This window comes from Trachemys scripta, chromosome 24 (assembly GCF_013100865.1).
Source record: "Trachemys scripta elegans isolate TJP31775 chromosome 24, CAS_Tse_1.0, whole genome shotgun sequence".
NCBI classification, from domain to species: Eukaryota; Metazoa; Chordata; order Testudines; family Emydidae; genus Trachemys; species Trachemys scripta.
This window is the reverse complement of record NC_048321.1, coordinates 11,466,504-11,484,186: the sequence shown is the minus strand read 5'-3', so window position 1 is coordinate 11,484,186 and position 17,683 is coordinate 11,466,504. Positions and strand designations below refer to the sequence as shown.

General features: G+C 54.9%; 2 protein-coding genes across 2 annotated transcripts in view; one reads left to right on the top strand and one right to left on the bottom strand.

Annotated features, from left to right (window-relative positions):
* Positions 1-8,048: 8,048 nt before the first annotated feature.
* Positions 8,049-12,122, top strand: S100A11 (S100 calcium binding protein A11). The gene is made up of 3 exons (XM_034756881.1): positions 8,049-8,332; positions 11,104-11,259; positions 11,796-12,122. Exons 1-3 carry the CDS (start codon positions 8,330-8,332, stop codon positions 11,967-11,969), a joined length of 333 nt encoding a protein of 110 aa, XP_034612772.1. The 5' UTR covers positions 8,049-8,329; the 3' UTR covers positions 11,970-12,122.
* Positions 12,123-14,888: 2,766 nt separating this feature from the next.
* The window catches only part of COPA (COPI coat complex subunit alpha), a gene marked incomplete at its 5' end in the record, with an annotated part of 32,525 nt that continues 29,730 nt past the window's right edge, over positions 14,889-17,683 (bottom strand). Inside the window, 2 exon segments of the mRNA XM_034756842.1 lie at positions 14,889-15,658; positions 17,150-17,344. Coding sequence (XP_034612733.1) covers positions 15,599-15,658; positions 17,150-17,344 — 255 coding nt within the window.

The window sequence follows — 17,683 nt, the reverse complement described above, 5'->3', positions numbered from 1 at the left end:
CTCAACATAGAGAGGATGAGAGGAGGTGCCGACAGCCATATGAGCCTGAACCAACAGAGGATGAGGGGAGCTGCCAACAGCCACGTGAGCCTGAATCTAGAGAGGATGAGAGGACTCGCCGTCAGCCACGTGAGCCTGAACCTAAAGAGGATGACAGGAGCCGCCGACAGCCACGTGATCCTGAACCGAGAGAGGAAGAGAGGAGCCGCCAACAGCCACGTGAGCCTCAGCCAAGAGAGGATGAGAGGAGCCGCCGTCAGCCACATGAGCCTGAAATAAAAGAGGATGAGAGGAGCCGCCGACAGCCACGTGAGCCTGAACCAAGAGAGGATGAGAGGAGCCGCCGACAGCCACGTGAGCCTGAACCTAGAGAGGATGAGGGGAGCCGCCGACAGCCACGTGAGTCTGAGCCAAGAGAGGATGAGCGGAGCCACCGTCAGCCACATGAGCCTGAAGTTAGAGAGGATGACAGGAGCCGCCGACAGCCACGTGAGCCTGAACCTACAGAGGAAGAGAGGAGCCGCCGACAGCCACGTGAGCCTGAACCTAGAGAGGATGAGGGGAGCCATCGACAACCACGTGAACCTGAACCAAGAGAGGATGAGAGGAGCTGCCGACAGCCATGTGAGCCTGAACCTAGAGAGGATGAGAGGAGGCGCCAACAGCCACGTGAGCCTGAAATAAAAGAGGAAGAGAGGAGCTGCCGACAGCCACGTGAGCCTGAACCTAGAGAGGATGAGGTGAGCCGCCGAGAGCCACGTGAGCCTGAACCAAGAGAGGATGAGAGGAGGCGCCAACAGCCACGTGAGCCTGAACCAAGAGAGGAAGAGAGGAGCCGCCGACAGCCACGTGAGCCTGAACCTAGAGAGGATGAAAGGAGCCACCGACAGCCACGTGAGCCTGAACCTAGAGAGGATGAGAGGAGCCGCCGACAGCCACGTGAGCCTGAACCAAGAGAGGATGAGGGGAGCCGCCGACAGCCACGTGAGCCTGAGCCAAGAGAGGATGAGAGGAGCCGCCAACAGCCACGTGAGCCTGAACCTAGAGAGGATGAGAGGAGCCGCCGACAGCCACGTGAGCCTGAACCTAGAGAGGATGAGGGGAGTCGCCGACAGCCACGTGAGCCTGAACCTAGAGAAGGTGAGAGGTGCAGCATTCAGTCACCGAAACCTGAGCCACCACATGAGGAGGGGAATTTGCCTCCGTCTAGTGAGCCTGTAGAGAACGAGGGGACCCTGCGTGAGCCGTATGATCCTGAATCAACAGATGATTCCAGGAGATGCCCTGCAACACACGAGCCTCCACCCACTGGAGATGAGGGAAGCCAGCTTCAGCCCAGGGAGAGCGCAGCACCCGGGGATGAGGGCAACCCCCAGAAGACAAGTGAATCTGAACCTAGGGAGGATGACGGCAGCCAGCCTCAGCTCTGTGAACCAGAACAGAAGGAGGGCGATGGGGTCCTCAGGCAGACACCAGAGTCTCAGCCGCTAGAAGAGGTGGAGAGCCAGGAACAGCCACGTGGCCCGGCACCACGAACGGAAGGGAGCCACCATCAGCCGCCACAAGGGGGAGAAGCGAGCCACCTCCAACCAGACATTGAACCTCAACAGGGCGACGGGAGCCGCCATCGGCCAAGGGACCCTCAAGAAGAGCGTGAGAGGAGCAGCCATCAGGCCAGGGAGCCTCTGCCACGGCTGGGAGAGGAACCCGAAGAAGGTGAATGGAGCCAGAGCCATCCTGAGCCTGCAAACGCAGAGGAGGAGCTGGGTGAGACAGATCCGGATGAAATCAAGGCCTCGCTCCCTTGCAATCCACTCTATGTCTATCTGCTGGAGCAGACGGTGGAGAAGCAGCTTTACCTAGCACCACCGCACCAGGAATACCCATAGTGTGGAAAATGCGGTGGCGCCCACTTTCTCCAGTGGAACGTGTGGGCTTCTGTCCATCAGCCTTTCCGGCGAAGCTTCCAACACCTCATCCCTACACCTTTCTTCTAGTCTTTTCGGGATTCCTTATAGACTCAGGTGCATGTGAGCATGTTAGCAAGTACTGGCACAAATGTGTCCAATACAAGGGGCTAGGGGGTGCTTTGCCCTTGGGTGAAATCCCCACTTGGTTTCACATAGGTCTTGGGCTTCACAGGTTGAGAAACAAAAGTGAGTGAGCTTGATGCCTCAGTGGCTAGAATAAAGAGTAGTCCAGGCTCTTACTAGCCACCTTTCTACTGTATCTACTCGAGCATAACTACCTAACTACTGTCTCTAGGTGTCCACTCTATGTATCTCTCTCTCTACAAACACACCCGTCATCTGTCTATCTATCCATACATTTGTCCATTGTGTCTATATCATATCTACCTCCCTATGTGGTCTACGTATTTATTGGATCTATTGGGTCTTTGTGTTTATCTGTCAGTGTGCTTATGCTGCACTCATCGCTGTGGTCCTGTGTCTGACTAACCTGTTTGTTAACTGCTGTCATGCAACACAAAAACCTGTATGTATCTTTCCATCTAACTTGCTGGGTCCTGTAGGAGATTGGAGACCATTTCAGTTGGGAAAATGCAGGTTGAAATGCAGTTCTCGGAAGACCACCATTCTGGGAGTATTTAGTTACAGCCCTGCACAACCACTGGCTGAGCGAAACCTCGGCTTCACTCTCCCGCAAGCCTTGAGGCAGATGAGTAGCACTGGGGTATCTAGAGGAGTCTCTTTTTCACATGGTTGTATTGCATGAAAAGTCACAATAAATGACAACTGAGTTCACTGGCTTTGTCTTTGGACCTTGTTTTTTGTTGCCTCAAAGGACAATGCACAGGGGAAGGTTTTGTCACTACATCGAAGCTCACACGTATCATTTAAGAGCAGCCCCCCCTAGGACTCTGTTGGTGCCACCACAATAATGTGTGTGTGTGTGTGTGTGTGTGTGTGTGTGTGTGTGTGTGTGTGAACTTATGATGGAAATGATCCATTCAGCCAGCAGATGGGGCTGTGACTTAACAACATGACGGAAGAGGCAAGGACGGATCACCATGCCCTGCCTTTGTGAGTTTGTCTGAAACTTGATCTGCGTTTTCAGATCAGAACCTGCCCCCCACCCCGCCATCTCTCCCTGCATTCAGAAAAAATCACGGTAGGAACAATGGATCTGGAATGATCAAATCTCACACTTCAGGGTGTGACTTGGCTACCCCCCCCTGGCATGTAGGACTCCTAGCTCACCCACCCATGTATCGCACGGGCACCCACCCACCAAGGGTGGAGGGGTTGCAAGTGCTTTGGAGGATAGGATTAAAATTCAAAATGATCTGGACAAACTGGAGAAATGGTCTGAAGTAAATAGGATGAAATTCAATAAGGACAAATGCCAAGTACTCTGCTTAGGAAGGAACATTCAATTGCACATGTACAAAATGGGAAACGTCTGTCTAGGAAGTAGTACTGTGGAAAGGGATCTGGGGGTCATAGTGGATCACAAGCTAAATATATGAGTCAACAGTGTAACGCGGTTGCAAAAAAAGCAAACATCATTCTGGGATGTATTAGCAGGAGTGTTGTAAGCAAGACACAAGAAGTAATTCTTCCACTCCACTCCATGCTGATTAGGCCTCAGCTGGAGTATTGTGTCCAGTTCTGGGCACCATATTTCAGGAAAGATGTGGACAAATCGGAGCAAGTCCAGAAAAGAGCAACAAAATTTATTAAAGGTCTAGAAAACATGACCTATGAGGGAAGATTGAAAAAATTGGGTTTGTTTAGTCTGGAGAAGAGAAGACAGAGGGGACATGATAACAGTTTTCAAGTAAATAAAAGGTTGATACAAGAAGGAGGGAGAAAAATTGTTCTTCTGAACCTCTGAGGACAGGACAAGAAGCAATGGGCTTAAATTGCAGCAAGGGCAGTTTAGGTTGGACATTAGGAAAAACTTCCTGACAGGGTGGTTAAGCACTGGAATAAATTGCCTAGGGAGGCTGCAGAATCTCCATCATTGGGGATTTTTAAGAGCAGGTTGGACAAACACCTGTCAGGGATGGTCTAGATAATACTTAGTGCTGCCTTGAGTGCAGGGGACTGGACTAGATGACCTCTCGAGGTCCCTTCCAGTTCTATGATTCCTCTAAAGTATCAGGTACTGGTCCTGCCAGAAGCAGGATACGGGATGTGGTGGAGCAGTGTTCTGATCCAGCGGGACAAACCTTGGGTTATCAGGTTCCTGCCTGATACTGACGTGCTGTGGGATGCACTAAGTGATGATGTTGTTACATATAATATGACGGTTGTGTATCTTGATGATAAACATATGTCCACACAGATGGCCTGTCCGGAAACATCCTCATACACAGTACACTGACCAAACACAGAACCATTTGTAAAGCATCCCCTTCAAAATCTGGTATTTCAGATAAGACCTTGACCTGAATCTCTCCTGCCTTGGGATTTCGTCTTGTAGCAAAGAAAAAAGAAATGTCCAAACCCAGCTAGCCCTGGTTTTGCCTTTAGGTGGGACACAAAAAGTGGAATTTTCAAAACTGCCTACGTGAGTTGGGAGCCCAAGGGCGAGTGGTTTTGAAAACCTCCTGCAAAGAACATGGTTTTCCACCCAGTTTTCATACACACTGACATTTTTCAGAGAATTTTTCAGGTTCCAGTTTTTTGGCAAAATTTGATGGGAAAAAAAGAGATTTTGGGGGAGAAATTTCCCCCCACAAATTTGATGAAAATGGAGATGCGGGGAATTTTCTCTCCAAAAATCGATGAAGCCAGACACTTTGGGAAATGGAAAAATTTCCCCAATATTCGATTAAAACACCCTCCCCCGTCCCGCCCCCTACCCATGGAAATTTCCATTTAGTTACAAAGCTATTTTGCATCACAAAAAAAATGTGTGCAACATTTTCATCCCGCTCTGCTTTGGGTCTAGTTTTAGGGCCAGATTTTCCAGAGAAATATGCAGCTAACAGCTCTCATGGAGAACAATGGCAGACCCACCCTTCCACCCACACACCCACCTTGCTCTCAATGAGTGCCAAATACTTTTCAAAAGCGTCTCCTTGGTTCTGCTGCCTAACTGGGAGTTGAGCAATCTGGAAAACCTGGCTCTGAATATCCAGACGCTGCGTTTAAAGAAATTAAAACCTCCACGTTGATTTGTAGGGTGCAGGAATGCAGACGTCCAAGCTGCCGCACCGTGCAGAAGCTGCCTGGATGCAAATAAAATGTGTTTCTGATAAAGTTTCTTGCTCGGACATTTACCGATCACGGGCTGGGAAATCAGATTTAGCATCGCGGCATTTGAACCAGTGACTTGGACAACAGCGCTTACCATTTTCAGACAGACTTCCGCTCGGGCTAGAACTGCTTAGCTGTCCACGGTGATCTGAGTTTCTCTTGGGTTTGCTCAGTGAACCAGGAAACTAAACCCACATAGGCTGGGGTAGTTTTCACTGCAGCCAAGTCAATGGGCCAGATTCTCCTCTCATTGACACGAATGGAAACTCCACTGGGACAGATCCTCTGTTGACGTAACCCGGCAGGCATGGGTCCATTACACCAGCAGAGACGCTTGTGGCCCCGCTGACTTCAGGGGAATTACAGCTGATTGTCACTGGGATAAGAGAGTGGAGAATCAGGCCCACGAGCAGAAACTCCCTGATCTGCCCTCTCCCAGCTTGGTTTGGCCCCATCTGAGAAACATCACGGGGGGCAGATTGATTGATTGCTAGGAAGCGACAGAGACGGACTCAGCTGTGGGTAGCAGTAGTTTGGACAATCCCTGAAAAGCAGTGGCTGGAACTGTTCCGGTGGCACGGCCGGGGTACAGTCTTGCAAGAACCCTTGAGCAAGCGATACAGGAAACCTGTTTAAAGCTTCTGCAGGGCTAGGAGAAGTGGACCTCGTTCGGGCAGAAATTCACCCTTGTGCAGAGAGACCAGACCTCTCCTACGCCCTGCTGTGAGGGCGATAAATGGTGTATGGGCCTCGTGCTGCGTCCTCTGCACAGGGGTGAATTAGTTCCCCCCTGAGTGAGTTAAACAGGGGAAAGAGAAGTTGGCAGGTGAGACGCTGCCATGTGGAATCAGCGAGATGAGCCAGCAGCTCCGTGCCAAGGACAGGGAGCGGCTGGAGAGCTGGCACGGGCAGAGGCAGCTTGTGGAGCAGGTATAAATCCCATAATCCAAGTCAGGGCAGCGAGACCATTTCCAGAAGCCAGCGAGAGAGAAGCCTGAGCACCACAGCACCAGCACTGGTGACAACTCTGACCACACAGATTTAAAATAAACAACAGGAAATGCTTCTTCACACAACACGCAGTCGACCTGTGGAACTCATTGCCAGAGGATGTTGTGAAGGCTACAAGTATCACTGAGTTCAAAAAAAGAACTAGATAAGTTCCTGGTGACTAGGGCCATCAATGGCTATTAGCCACGGTGGTCAGGAATGCAACCCCGTGCTCTGAGTGTCCCTAAGCCTCTGACTGACAGGGGATGGATCACTTGATAATTGCCCTGTTCTCTTTGTTCCCTTTGAATCACCTGGCATTGGCCACTGTCACTATCTGAATCTGGACCATATGGACCATTGGTCTGACCCAGTATGGTTCTCATGCTCTTAGGTTAAGCTCTGCCCCCCACCCTGGCTAGAAATGGGGTCAGCAGGACTTATACAGGAGGCACCATGGTGTAGCAGCTCAGGAAGTGGATTAGAATTCAGGACAGCTGAATTACAGCTGTAATGCCCCTTCTTCCACTGACCTGCTCTGTGACCTTGGGCCAAGTCACTGCCAGCTGTGTGCCTCAGTTTCCCCTCCCACCCTATGTCTCTTTAGGCAGGAAGCTCTTTGTGGCCTGGGCTGTCTGTGCAGTTCCCAGCCCAACAGGGGCCAGTTTTCAGCTGTGACTTGTGGGTGCTACAGTTATAATAAATCCTACACATCAGACCACATCCTGCCAGCAGTTACACCCAGGCCACCCCACTGAAGTTACAGGTGATGCATTTGTTTATGTCACGGTCCCAGGGTGTCATCAGTCAGATACAGCTCTACTACAGGGAACAGCCCCGTCTGCACTAGAGGACTTTCTTCCCGTTCCCCTTGCAGAAGCCCAGGTAGGCCTTAGCAAATATTATATTGCACTGTCTCACTAACTCTTCCGAGACTCACGTAAGTAGTGTCATGAACTGGGGCATGTGCAATCACTGCCTTCTGCTGCTTAGAAGCTCTATTGCTCATCTGTGTGTCAGAAGCCTTACACTGCCTACGGCTGAGGGGGAGTCCCCTGCTGCTAACATAGAGGGAGGCCTGGGCTTTTGGAGCTGGAGGGTCTGGATTCTAGCCCTGCTGATGCCCTGAATGTCCAAGTGCCCTCAACATGCAGCATGGAGACTTAGGGCTGGTCTACATTGGGGGTGGAGGGAGTGTCGATGTAAGATACGCAACTTCAGCTACGGGAATCGCGTAGCTGAAGTCGACGTATCTTATTTCGACGCACCTCCTGTCCTCACGGCGCGGGATGGACGGCCGCGGCTCCCCCATCGACTCCGCTACCGCCGCTCGCCCTGGTGGAGTTCCAGAGTCAACGGGAGCGTGTTTGGGGGATTCATATATCACGTCTAGACGCGGTATATCACTCCCTGATAGATCGATCGCTACCCGCCGATCCGGCGGGTAGTCTGGATGTACCCTAAGGCCCAGATCCACAGCGGTATTCAGGCTCCCAACTCCCATTACAAATCATGGGAGTTAGGAGCCTAAATTCTTTCGTGGGTTGAAATTCATGGCAGTTAGGAGCCTAAATACTTCTGTGGGTTGAAATTCACGGGAGTTTGAAGCCAAAACACCTTTGAGGATCTGGGCCCCAGGGGCTATGGGGCTGTTTATGGTATTTCCACAGCCCTATGGGCAAACAGAGGCACCCACCCCTTCAGCAGCTTAGCAAAGGGTCCCCCTCCCCCCGCGTCTCTGCAGCGGAGAAGGGAAAACTCGGAGGAAAGAGAAAATCAGGAGGGAAAGAAAGAGGAAAATAAGTTGAAAGAAAGAAAAGAACTAGAGGAAGGAGGGGAGGGGGGGCAGCAAACAGCCCAGGGGAAAGATTCAGCCCAAAGCACATTCCTGGCCGGGCGCCCGCAGCCCGAGGTGGGGTGTTGGCTCCGCTCCACCCAACCGACCCGGCAAGTCTGGATCCGCCGTTAGCCGGGCGGAGCCTTCGCCCAACCAGGGCAGAGGGGCCGGGCCAGCCGGGCTGCCGAGGGCGGTGGCCGGGGCTGGGCGAGGCTCAGAGAGCGCCCCAGAGTCTGTTCCTCGCTGCGCTCCGCTTCTCTCCTCCGCTGCAGCCATGGTGAGTGGGGGGCCCCAGAGGTGAGGGGCGCGGCTCGGCCCCAGCACGGGGACCAGGCAGCAGGACTTGCTGGGAAAACAACGGCGGAGTTTTCCGCACAGGCGGGGGGGAGCAGCCCCCGGCCGAGTTAGAAATTCTCCCTGGGAAGAGCTGGGGGGGGCAGGCCCCAGGGCAGCTCGGGACAGAAGCGCCCCTGCACTTTTTAGCATGTTAGATGCACACAGGACTGGGGGGGGGGGGGGGAGGGGGCTGAGCTCAGACACCCCCCCAAAGGCCGGGGAGGGGGGAAAGGGGGGGGGGGGGGGGGTGCTGAGCTCAGACCCCCCCCCCCCAAAAGGCCTGGAAGAGGTGAAAGGGGAGAGGAGGTGGGGTGCTGAGCTCAGACACCCCCCCAAAGGCCTGGAAGGGGTGAAAGGGGAGAGGGGGTGGGGTGCTGAGCTCAGACACCCCCCCCCAAAGGCCTGGAAAGGGTGAAAGGGGAGAGGGGGTGGGGTGCTGAGCTCAGACACCCCCCCCCAAAGGCCTGGAAGGGGTGAAAGGGGAGAGGGTGGGGGCAGGGGGGCTGGGACAATGTGTGGGGGTGCTGAGAGCCATGGAACCAAACTGCAAACTCTGTATGTGATGGAAACCACATCCAGCCAGAGGGTGCAGCACCTCTGGGTGGGGCCCCAGCTAACATGATGGATCAAGGCTCCAGACTTCTCTGGGCAGGCCCGTTGGGAGGAGGAGCGGATCCGTGGCTATGATCTCACTCTCTTCCCCTCCCGCCTGCCTCTCTCTGTCCCTCCCCAGACGCACCCCTCTACCCAGCTCTCTCTCGTCCCCTCCTCAGCTCTCCAGCCCACGCACAGCGTGTTTCAGCTGCTCCCGTCCCCACAGCACTGGGGGCCAGCCCCTGCCCTGCGGCCCCACCTCCCCATGGGCTCTGGGCAGAGCTGGCCCCACACAGGAGGATATTACGCAGCCGGGTCTGGGGTTAAGGAAGCAGGGGCGGAACTCGTTTCCTATCCCACACAACCAAAAACGGCTAAATTCAGCAGCAGGGAGGACAGGGCCAGTGATTCCCCAGGGGAAACTATGGGTGAGGGGGCCAGTTACCCCCCTCCCCTTTCCTTGGTTCCTCCCACATAACTCAGGCCCTGCTCAGCGCTTTCCTGTCCCTGAGTCACCCAGCTGCCTTTTCATCTTCCCGGCCTCCCTGGCTCCCCCCTCCGCTCCCTCTGCTTGCTGGGGGAGCAGCACCAACCCTGCGCCAGAGAGACTGGAGGCAGAACAGCCCGAGAGGGGCTGGCAGAGACTGAGCCCTGGGCGAGGCCAGAAGGGGGCAGGCAGTGCCACTCCCTCCTTTGCCCCAGTACAGGAGCGGTGCTGGCGCAGCGCGGCCCCTTCCCGCAGAGGCAGCCTCCTGCGAGGGGGGCCAGCCCTGCTCTGGAGGGCCCCCAGCCAGGCCCATGAGGGGAGGGCAGGCTGCACGGCCCATGCATTCCCTAGAGGCAGGCGGCGTCGTCTCCTCAGGGCCCCGGTTTGCCCACCCATAACCGAAGTCCGACTGGAACTGGTGCCTTAGAGGAAAGAGGCCCCAGCTGCTATTCTCTGAGCCCCCTGCTCTGGGGCTGGATTGGAAGTGAACCCCCTAAATCCTATTCCCCGTGCCGTCCTGAGCCAGCCATTCCTCCCCGAGCTAGGGCTGGATTAGAACCAGCGCCCCCTCGCTGGGAAAGGCCCCATTCCTCAGCCCAGGCCTCTGCTCTGGGGCCAGGCTAGAATCAGCATCTCTTACAAGAGGAAAGGCTGATCTCCCGAACCAGCCGTCCTGCCCGCTGGCCTGGGCCGAGGTAGGAAGCAGTGCCCCCTTGAGGGGAGAGGCCCCATCATCCACTCACCATCCTCCCCCCTCAAGCCAGCCAGTCCTGCCTTTCACCCTCTTACTGTCCGTCTCACAGGTATCCTCTGTCCCCATTGTTGGGAGCAGGGAGGAGATCGCTGCAGGATCCCGCCCTATTCCCATTTCTCTCTTCCCTCAGAATTTCTCCCATGACAAACAACGGGGGGGCGGGAGAGGGGAGGCATGCATTTTTCTCTCCCCCACCCTCCCCATGATTGGTAGCCGAAGCCAATTGATATTAACGAGGGCGGTGAAAAAAACAGACACTGTCTATTCTGAAGAATCTCTCTTGCACAACCTCAGTGCAGACACACCCAGCTCCTCCTGCCTTGCAAGGCAACATGGCAGTTCCCAGCTGGCATCTGTGGTCTCTCTTGCAACATCCATCTCGGAGGGAGCAGGAAGGGCCTAGGAACCGAACGCCGGGGAAGGGATTGCACCAGACGGCCTGGGGAAATAAGAACGCTGTAGCCAATAGGGCCTGAGCAGCATCCCTTAATTCTAACCTCAGACCCCGCACTCCCTCGGGGCCCAGGGACTAGATGCCAGGAGTCCAGATTGCCACTCCCCTGTTCTAACCCCTAGACCATAGTCCCTGCCCAGAGCTTGGGGAAGAAGCCAGGAGTCCTGACTCTCAGGCTCCTGCTTTAACCACTAGACCACACTACTGGAAGTGGGATCGGAACTCGGGCATCCTGGCTCTGTCCTTGACTAACCCCTGGACTCCCCTCCCATTTTAGTGCTCCCCCTAAAGGCGGCATTCAAAGCAAGCCCCAGAGCCAGGAGGGGTTTGTGCGGGGTGGGGGTGACGCGCCGGTAGCGCCAGGCGTTTGCCGCTGGGAGTGTGCGTGTGGGTCTCATCAGTGATGCGTTTTCGTCGCTGCAGTCGAAGTTCCCCACGTCCCCGACGGAAACGGAGCGCTGCATCGAGTCCCTGCTGGCCGTCTTCCAGCGCTACGCCGGGCGCGAAGGCGACAACTGCACGCTCTCCAAGAAGGAGTTCCTCAGTTTCATGAACGCCGAGCTGGCTTCCTTCACAAAGGTGAGCCGCACCCTCCTGTGGGACACCCAGCCCGGGGGGTGGGTGGGAGGGATTCCAGCTACTGCCACTGTTACAACCCAGCAGCTCTGCTGAGTCGCTGGTGGGGACACGGGTGGGCGGGAAAAGGGGTTCTTGCCTGCGGACGTGGCTTGGAAACCAGCTGTCCTTTGGTGCCTTCCCCAAGTGCAGCCTCCTTTCCCCCATTACAGCACGTCTCCAGCTGTCACTCGCCCAGGCAGAGCCCACGGGGTGAGGGCGGAGGAAAGAGCCATGGCCTTTGGAACTCTCTGCCACCAGATCAGGATACAAAATGCATCTGTCTAGGCTCGGACTCCCTCTGGCAATTAACCTCCTTGGTACTGACCTGTGCAGGGGACCGTCATCGCTGGCTGTAGGGGGTTGGGGAGTCCGCCCCCTCTATTTTGTTGTAGGATCTCGATCCACAATTCAATGAAGGGTGCCTAGATATGACAATATGGGTCTCCTCGTAACTGCAAGCAGGGATACTGGTAAAAACCCTCTTTGGCCTTCCGCAGAACCAGAAGGACCCAGGAGTCCTGGACCGGATGATGAAGAAGCTCGACTTGAATTGTGACGGGCAGCTGGACTTCCAGGAGTTCCTGAACCTAATTGGGGGCATCGCGCAGGCTTGCCACGTTGCACTGTGCGTGCAGGCTCCCCCCGGCCACCATCCGACCAAGAAACTGTGACCCCACCCAACCCACACCTACAGCCCAGCAAACATTCCCGATGCACCCTGTGCAAGACCAACGGTCAGCTGCAGACCTGCCCCCAGCATGTGTGTGTGTGTGTTGAGGGGCTCTCCTTGCTTTTGTATCAGTAAAAGAATGGTATAAAAATTCCTACTCAGTTGTTTTTTTTAAATCTCAAAAAGTTGGGGGGAGGTGGGGAAAGGGGGCATGGTGAGGGACCAGCATAGCTCCAGTAGTTTGAGCACCAAACTGGGAGCCAGAACTCCTGGGTCTTTTCCCTGCTGTGCCACTGCTCTTTGGGACGGGACGTCTCCCCTCTCTACCTCAGTTTCCCTACCTGTAAAGCAGGGGGATAATGCTAATTATCCACTTTTTGTCAAGTGCTGTGAGCTCTATAGATGAATGAGCACCATAAAAAATCCAAATTCTGAGAATTATTTTATGGATTTTATGATCACTGCATGGGACTTCTTTAAACAAAGGAATGGGCAGGTCTGGGGGGGGGGCTGTCACGGACTCACAGACCATGTCCACTCTTGGCCCCGTGTGGGGTGCCCCTTTCAGTGATCCACTCTCTTCCGGGGTCAGGCCCCTCCACCTCCTGGAGCTGCACCCCTCTGAGCCTTAGCACCTCTGTCTCTCACCTTGGGCCCCCTCAGGAAGTCCACTCGCTCGGGACCCCTGGGGCCTCCACCCCCGAAGGGGTTGATGCAATCCTGTTTTCTAGACTGGACTGACTCAGCCAGCATAAAACAGGATTTATTGAGAGTTGAACCCAGCACAGGAAACTCTCAGGGCCTCAGGCCTGGCCTCCCTCAGCCCAGCACATCCCAGTCTCTCTGCCTCCAGGTGGGCTCTGCCTGCTTCCCCTCTCCAGCCCAGAGCCCCCCTGCTCCCAGCTGGGCATCTGAGATCCCTGGCTCCAGGGCCCGCCTCTGGCCATTGTCTTCTCTCCCGGTAAACAGGGTCATAAACTGGGGCCTCCTCTCCTTGCTTCTGTCCTCTAGCTGGAACCGGCTGGGTAGGTCACAAGGGCAAATATGTAATGTTAAAGGGTAAGATAGATCAATGCAAAACACAGCAGCTACAGGGTCAGGAAACTAACATTAGGGTTGCAAAGGAGTTGGGGACATAACTTGCCTACTCATAAGGGATAGTTGCTAAACTCTTGAGATTGGATCAGTGAAGCGCCCCCTGGTGGTGCTGTAAATCAGATCAGCAACACTGAAATTTGGGCTGTCTCCAGGCCTGAGCTGGGAGAACTTAACAAAGGAGGGACCCTAAAAGGGGAGAAAAGCTGAAAAGGTGAGGGTCTGAACAATACGGGGCCTTCTCAGGCAAGGGAAATGCCTGTAATTAGAGAAAGAGGGGAGAAAGTCCCACAGCAGCCTGGAGATTCCCCCCCCCCCCCCCCCCTCCTACCCGTAGCTGTAAAGTCACAAACACGGGGCCAGGTGGCCTCGAGCACATGGAAATGTGCTAGGGCATCAGCTGGGATTGTCCTGGGTGAGACTCTCCCCCCACTGCTAGAAATGTTCCAGGCTTGAGTGACATTAGCAATCTTACACTTCCTGTTCAAATGGTCCTGAACAGAGGTTACAACAGCTCAGAATCTGGAAACTCAACCCGCTCCACACCTGTGTACGGGCCCATTTCGCAGGTTGGTTTTGGGAACAAGGCCACGCTGACGTCAGATATTCTGAGGCCAGAGGCGATCACTGTGATCGCCGAAGTGTGACCACAGGCCAGAGAACTTCCCCCCAAAATAATGCCTAGGGCAGATCTTTTAGAAAAACATCCAACCCTGATTTAAAAATCAGTAATGGTGACTCCGCCACCACCCTTGGCAAATTGTTCCACTGGTTAATTACTCACACTTAATAATTTACGCCTTATTTCCAGTCTGAATTTGTCTAGCTTCCACTTCCAGTCATTGGCTCATGTTAGACCTTTGTCTCTAGACTGAAGAGCCCGTCTATTAAACAGTTGCTCCCCCTGAGGGTACTTCTAGATTGTGATCATGTCATTCCTTCACCTTCTCTTTGTTAGACTAAGTAGAGAGACTCAAGGAGCTCAATCACTATAACTAGCGCACACAGATTTAGAGCAGGTGGGGGAGGATATGCCATACAGGGCTTTGCCCATCCTCTCTCAAGGCCACCAGTGGCTGGGGTAGGGAGCAGCGGCTGTCTCTGAAGAGATGCAAGTATGGTTAGCAGTCACATTAGATTATCCTAACACTCCCTTTCTGGCCTTAAAGGGAGTTATTCCAAAATAGCCATTCCTGATACGTTCTGGAACAAGAGCGCCCACAGCTGGAGTTCATCAGGAATAATCTGCTTTGAATTCACCCTCCCTTAGTCTGGATTAATTTTCATGTGTAGACACACCCAAAATCTATATTAAAAACCAAATGGGAAAGGCACCGTTCTGACCATGGGAGCGCCTGCACAGCACAGAGGGTCAAGCCCAGAACTTCTGGCAGACCTAGAACCTCAAGTTTTCCATGCCTCATTCCCCACACATTAAATAAACCAGACTCAGCCCTTCACAGATGCTTTCCCCTCTTGACCCTCAAGCTGCAAGGCCGTCACTGAGCCGTATTCCCTACCCCGTCCCTCCAGGTCATTAGACCCTGTTCAGGGCAAACACCAGAAGCAACTAGGCCTGGGGAAGGGGCCATTTCTTATGGGAAAATCTTCCGTATGTCCCAGTGAATCAGGAGTTCTGCTCTCTCTAAAGCAAAGCCTCAACGCTTTATGAGCGTGACTGTCCCTTTAAAGCCCACGGACGCAGCATGCTGTAGTAAAGAGAAGTGCAGCCCCACCTGCTTACATCACTCCACAAAGGAAGCTGGAACAACCAGCCCATTGTAGGCTCTGTCAGAACAGCTGAACCAGTGAAAGGGGGGGTCCGCTCGGTTCATTCACTTTATTAACATGAAAAGGAGACAACGTTGGGAAAAGCTGCTAAGGACAAAAATCAACCAAAGCGCTGGGATTCCAAGCCACTTCCGCGCTCCCGTCCGGGAACGAACCCAAAGCCCGTGAGCCTCCTTGGATCAGGACTCGACTGCCCGTAGGACAAACTCTCGCTTCTCCCCAGGGCCGTGCTGAACTTGAACCAGGCTGCTCCCCAAGCCAAGCTGGGTTCTCAGAGCCCCGGTTCTGCATCCCTGTCCAGGAGGGATGGGATCTGTCACTGGAGAGGGGAGGTGGGGTGTGTGTGTGTCCATATGGTGCGTCTGTCTCTGGTCACAACAAAGGCTCTTGGGCAGAGGGAACGTTCTCTTCGGATGAGGGCGACACTGCCTCCAGTTAACAGGGGGTGAATGTCACATGGACTGCACCTCATGACAGGATCCCATGTTATTACTTGTTGCACTCAGGGGAGGGGGCGGGAGTCTCACCAGGGCTTGCCAACTGTGGCGTGGGAGGGAAGAGCAGATCTCACAGACTGCACACTTCACAGCAACGGTGCAAAGGATCCCGGGGCAGTGGTTCAATTAGGAGCTGGAACGAAGGAAAGGAGAAGCAGAAGCAAGATGACGGTTTCAGGGTCGCAGGACTGAAGGTCTAGCCAGAGGGAAGCGGAAAGTTCCCGTCTCCCCAGCCTGGGGCAGGGCCTTAGCGGAACTGGAGTGGGCTGATTCGCAGCCCAATGACGTCTTTGCCGATCTCTGTCACCTGGAGAATAAAAGGGAGGCGGTTAATGGTTGGGGTTCCCGGCCCAGATAGCTTCTACCAGGACACACTGCAGGGACTGACTGTGCTGGGATGGACGGAGACAGCTCGAGAACCTCATCTCAACCACATGCAGCTGTGCCACCCAGCCCCCTCCTAGAGCCCACAATCCTAGTCCACACGGCATCAACGGGACCAGGATCCAGCCCTATGTGCATTACAGAGAACTGCCGGCACAGTTCTCCTGGCCTGCCCCCGGGCGACGGCTGCAACCAGCAGCGTTTTAAAATGAAGAACTGAGCGGGAGGCTCCGTCTAGAGCGACCTGCAGGGCTCGAGAAAGGCCCGACCCAGTGGTGCTTTGATTTGTAGGACGTGCTGCTGCCGCTGCTATTCTGAAAGGTGTCTCAACGAAAAGAAAGATGATAGCTGAGGCAGGCGCATGCACACCCTGGGCTGCTCAAGTCACTCCCCAGAGACAAACGGGCGCTCTCCCGCCCGCAGCTCCAGGCACTTGTGGTCACATGCTCCTATGGCGCCCCTAGACCAAGCTCAGCCCATCCTGTGTCTGTCCCTGATCTGAAGGAGCCCCGACTGCAAGTGGCAGGGACACACTGCAGGGCTTTGCCTCCTAATCAGGGGACACTCACACTCAGCTCAGGGTAACCCACGCGGCGTGTTAGCGAGGGGATTTCACTGCAGCACCAGCCACCCCGCACAGTCCTCATCCCCAAGGAGCTGTCAGCGCTTCCCTAACTTCCCCACACTGCACAACTCCAACGTGGGGGGGGGGGGGCGAGAGGGGGCAGCAGCATGGAGTACAAGGGGGGTGGCATGTTTGGGACAGACCCCAGGGCAAACACCAGCTCTTCAAGTGCCAGGCAGTCATTACAACCCTGGCGGAGCAAACCGGAGCTGGGTGATAAAGGTCTCACCAAGCCCCACTCAGCTCAGATCCACCCGCCCTGGGAAGGATGAAGGGCTGAGTTGAACCTTCTAGGATAAGAACCTGGGGTTCCAGGGATTCTTGATATTTCAACCCCGAGGCCTGAACCACTGATGTTCCCTCCTGCTTAGGAGGGCATGTCTACACTATGCGCTGGATCGGCGGGTAGTGATCGATCTATCGGGGATTGATTTAATCGCGTCTACACTAGACGCAATTAAATCAATCCCCGATCACTCTGCAGTCGATTCCGGAACTCCACCGCGGCGAGAGGCGGAAGCGGAGTCGACAGGGGAGTGGCAGCGGTCGACTCGCCGCCGTCCTCCCGGCCAGGTAAATCCACCTAAGATATGCGGACTTCAGCTACGCTATTTGCGTAGCGTATCTTAGGGCCACACCCCCCCCCAGTGTAGACCTAGCCTGAGTCACCCTCCTGCCGAGACTCCAGGGAAACATTTACAGAGAGCATTAGGCAGGGAGAATTCGTCAGGGGGAGTCAAGGACCAGAGGTGGGGGAGGAGGAGCTGCCACCACAAGCGGTGCCCTTACCGTGGTGACTCGGCAGATCTGTCCCCGGAACTCGGGGCAGTAGCAGGCGCCGCTGAGCGGGCACTTCTCCACCGGCTTGCCGCGGTAGATGGGCCGGTAGGAGGCGGCGCAGATGTCGAAGGGGTTGTGCATGTCGTAGTTGAGCTGGTAGGTGTCGGTGGGGTTCTTCTCGCAGGCGGACAGGATCTTGCGTGTCTAAGGAGGGAAGGGGAAGCATGAATGGAGAGCCAGCTGTGGCGCACGCATGCGAGAGCTTTGGAATACGGAACAGCTCCAACCTGACCACATCTCTCTGCTTTACACACCAAGAAACCCCACGCAGCCTTCAGGGCAGGGAAACATCCTTCCCTCCAGGCACAGCCTGCCTGCCTAAGACATACATCCACCGCCCCAGCTGAGACACTGCCCCAACCCCAAGCTCACTGCTTCCCACTGCATGGCCTCCTCTGCCCACCTTTGCCCTGCTCAGCCTGGTCCCCTGGGGAGTGAAGGGACCTGAGCACCCCAGTCCCCCCTCACTGTGCCCTGCACACT

Coding starts and splice junctions, on each gene's coding strand:
- S100A11 (XM_034756881.1), top strand. Junction 11,260..11,795: donor AGCTGGCTTCCTTCACAAAG/GTGAGCCGCACC, acceptor GGCCTTCCGCAG/AACCAGAAGGACCCAGGAGT.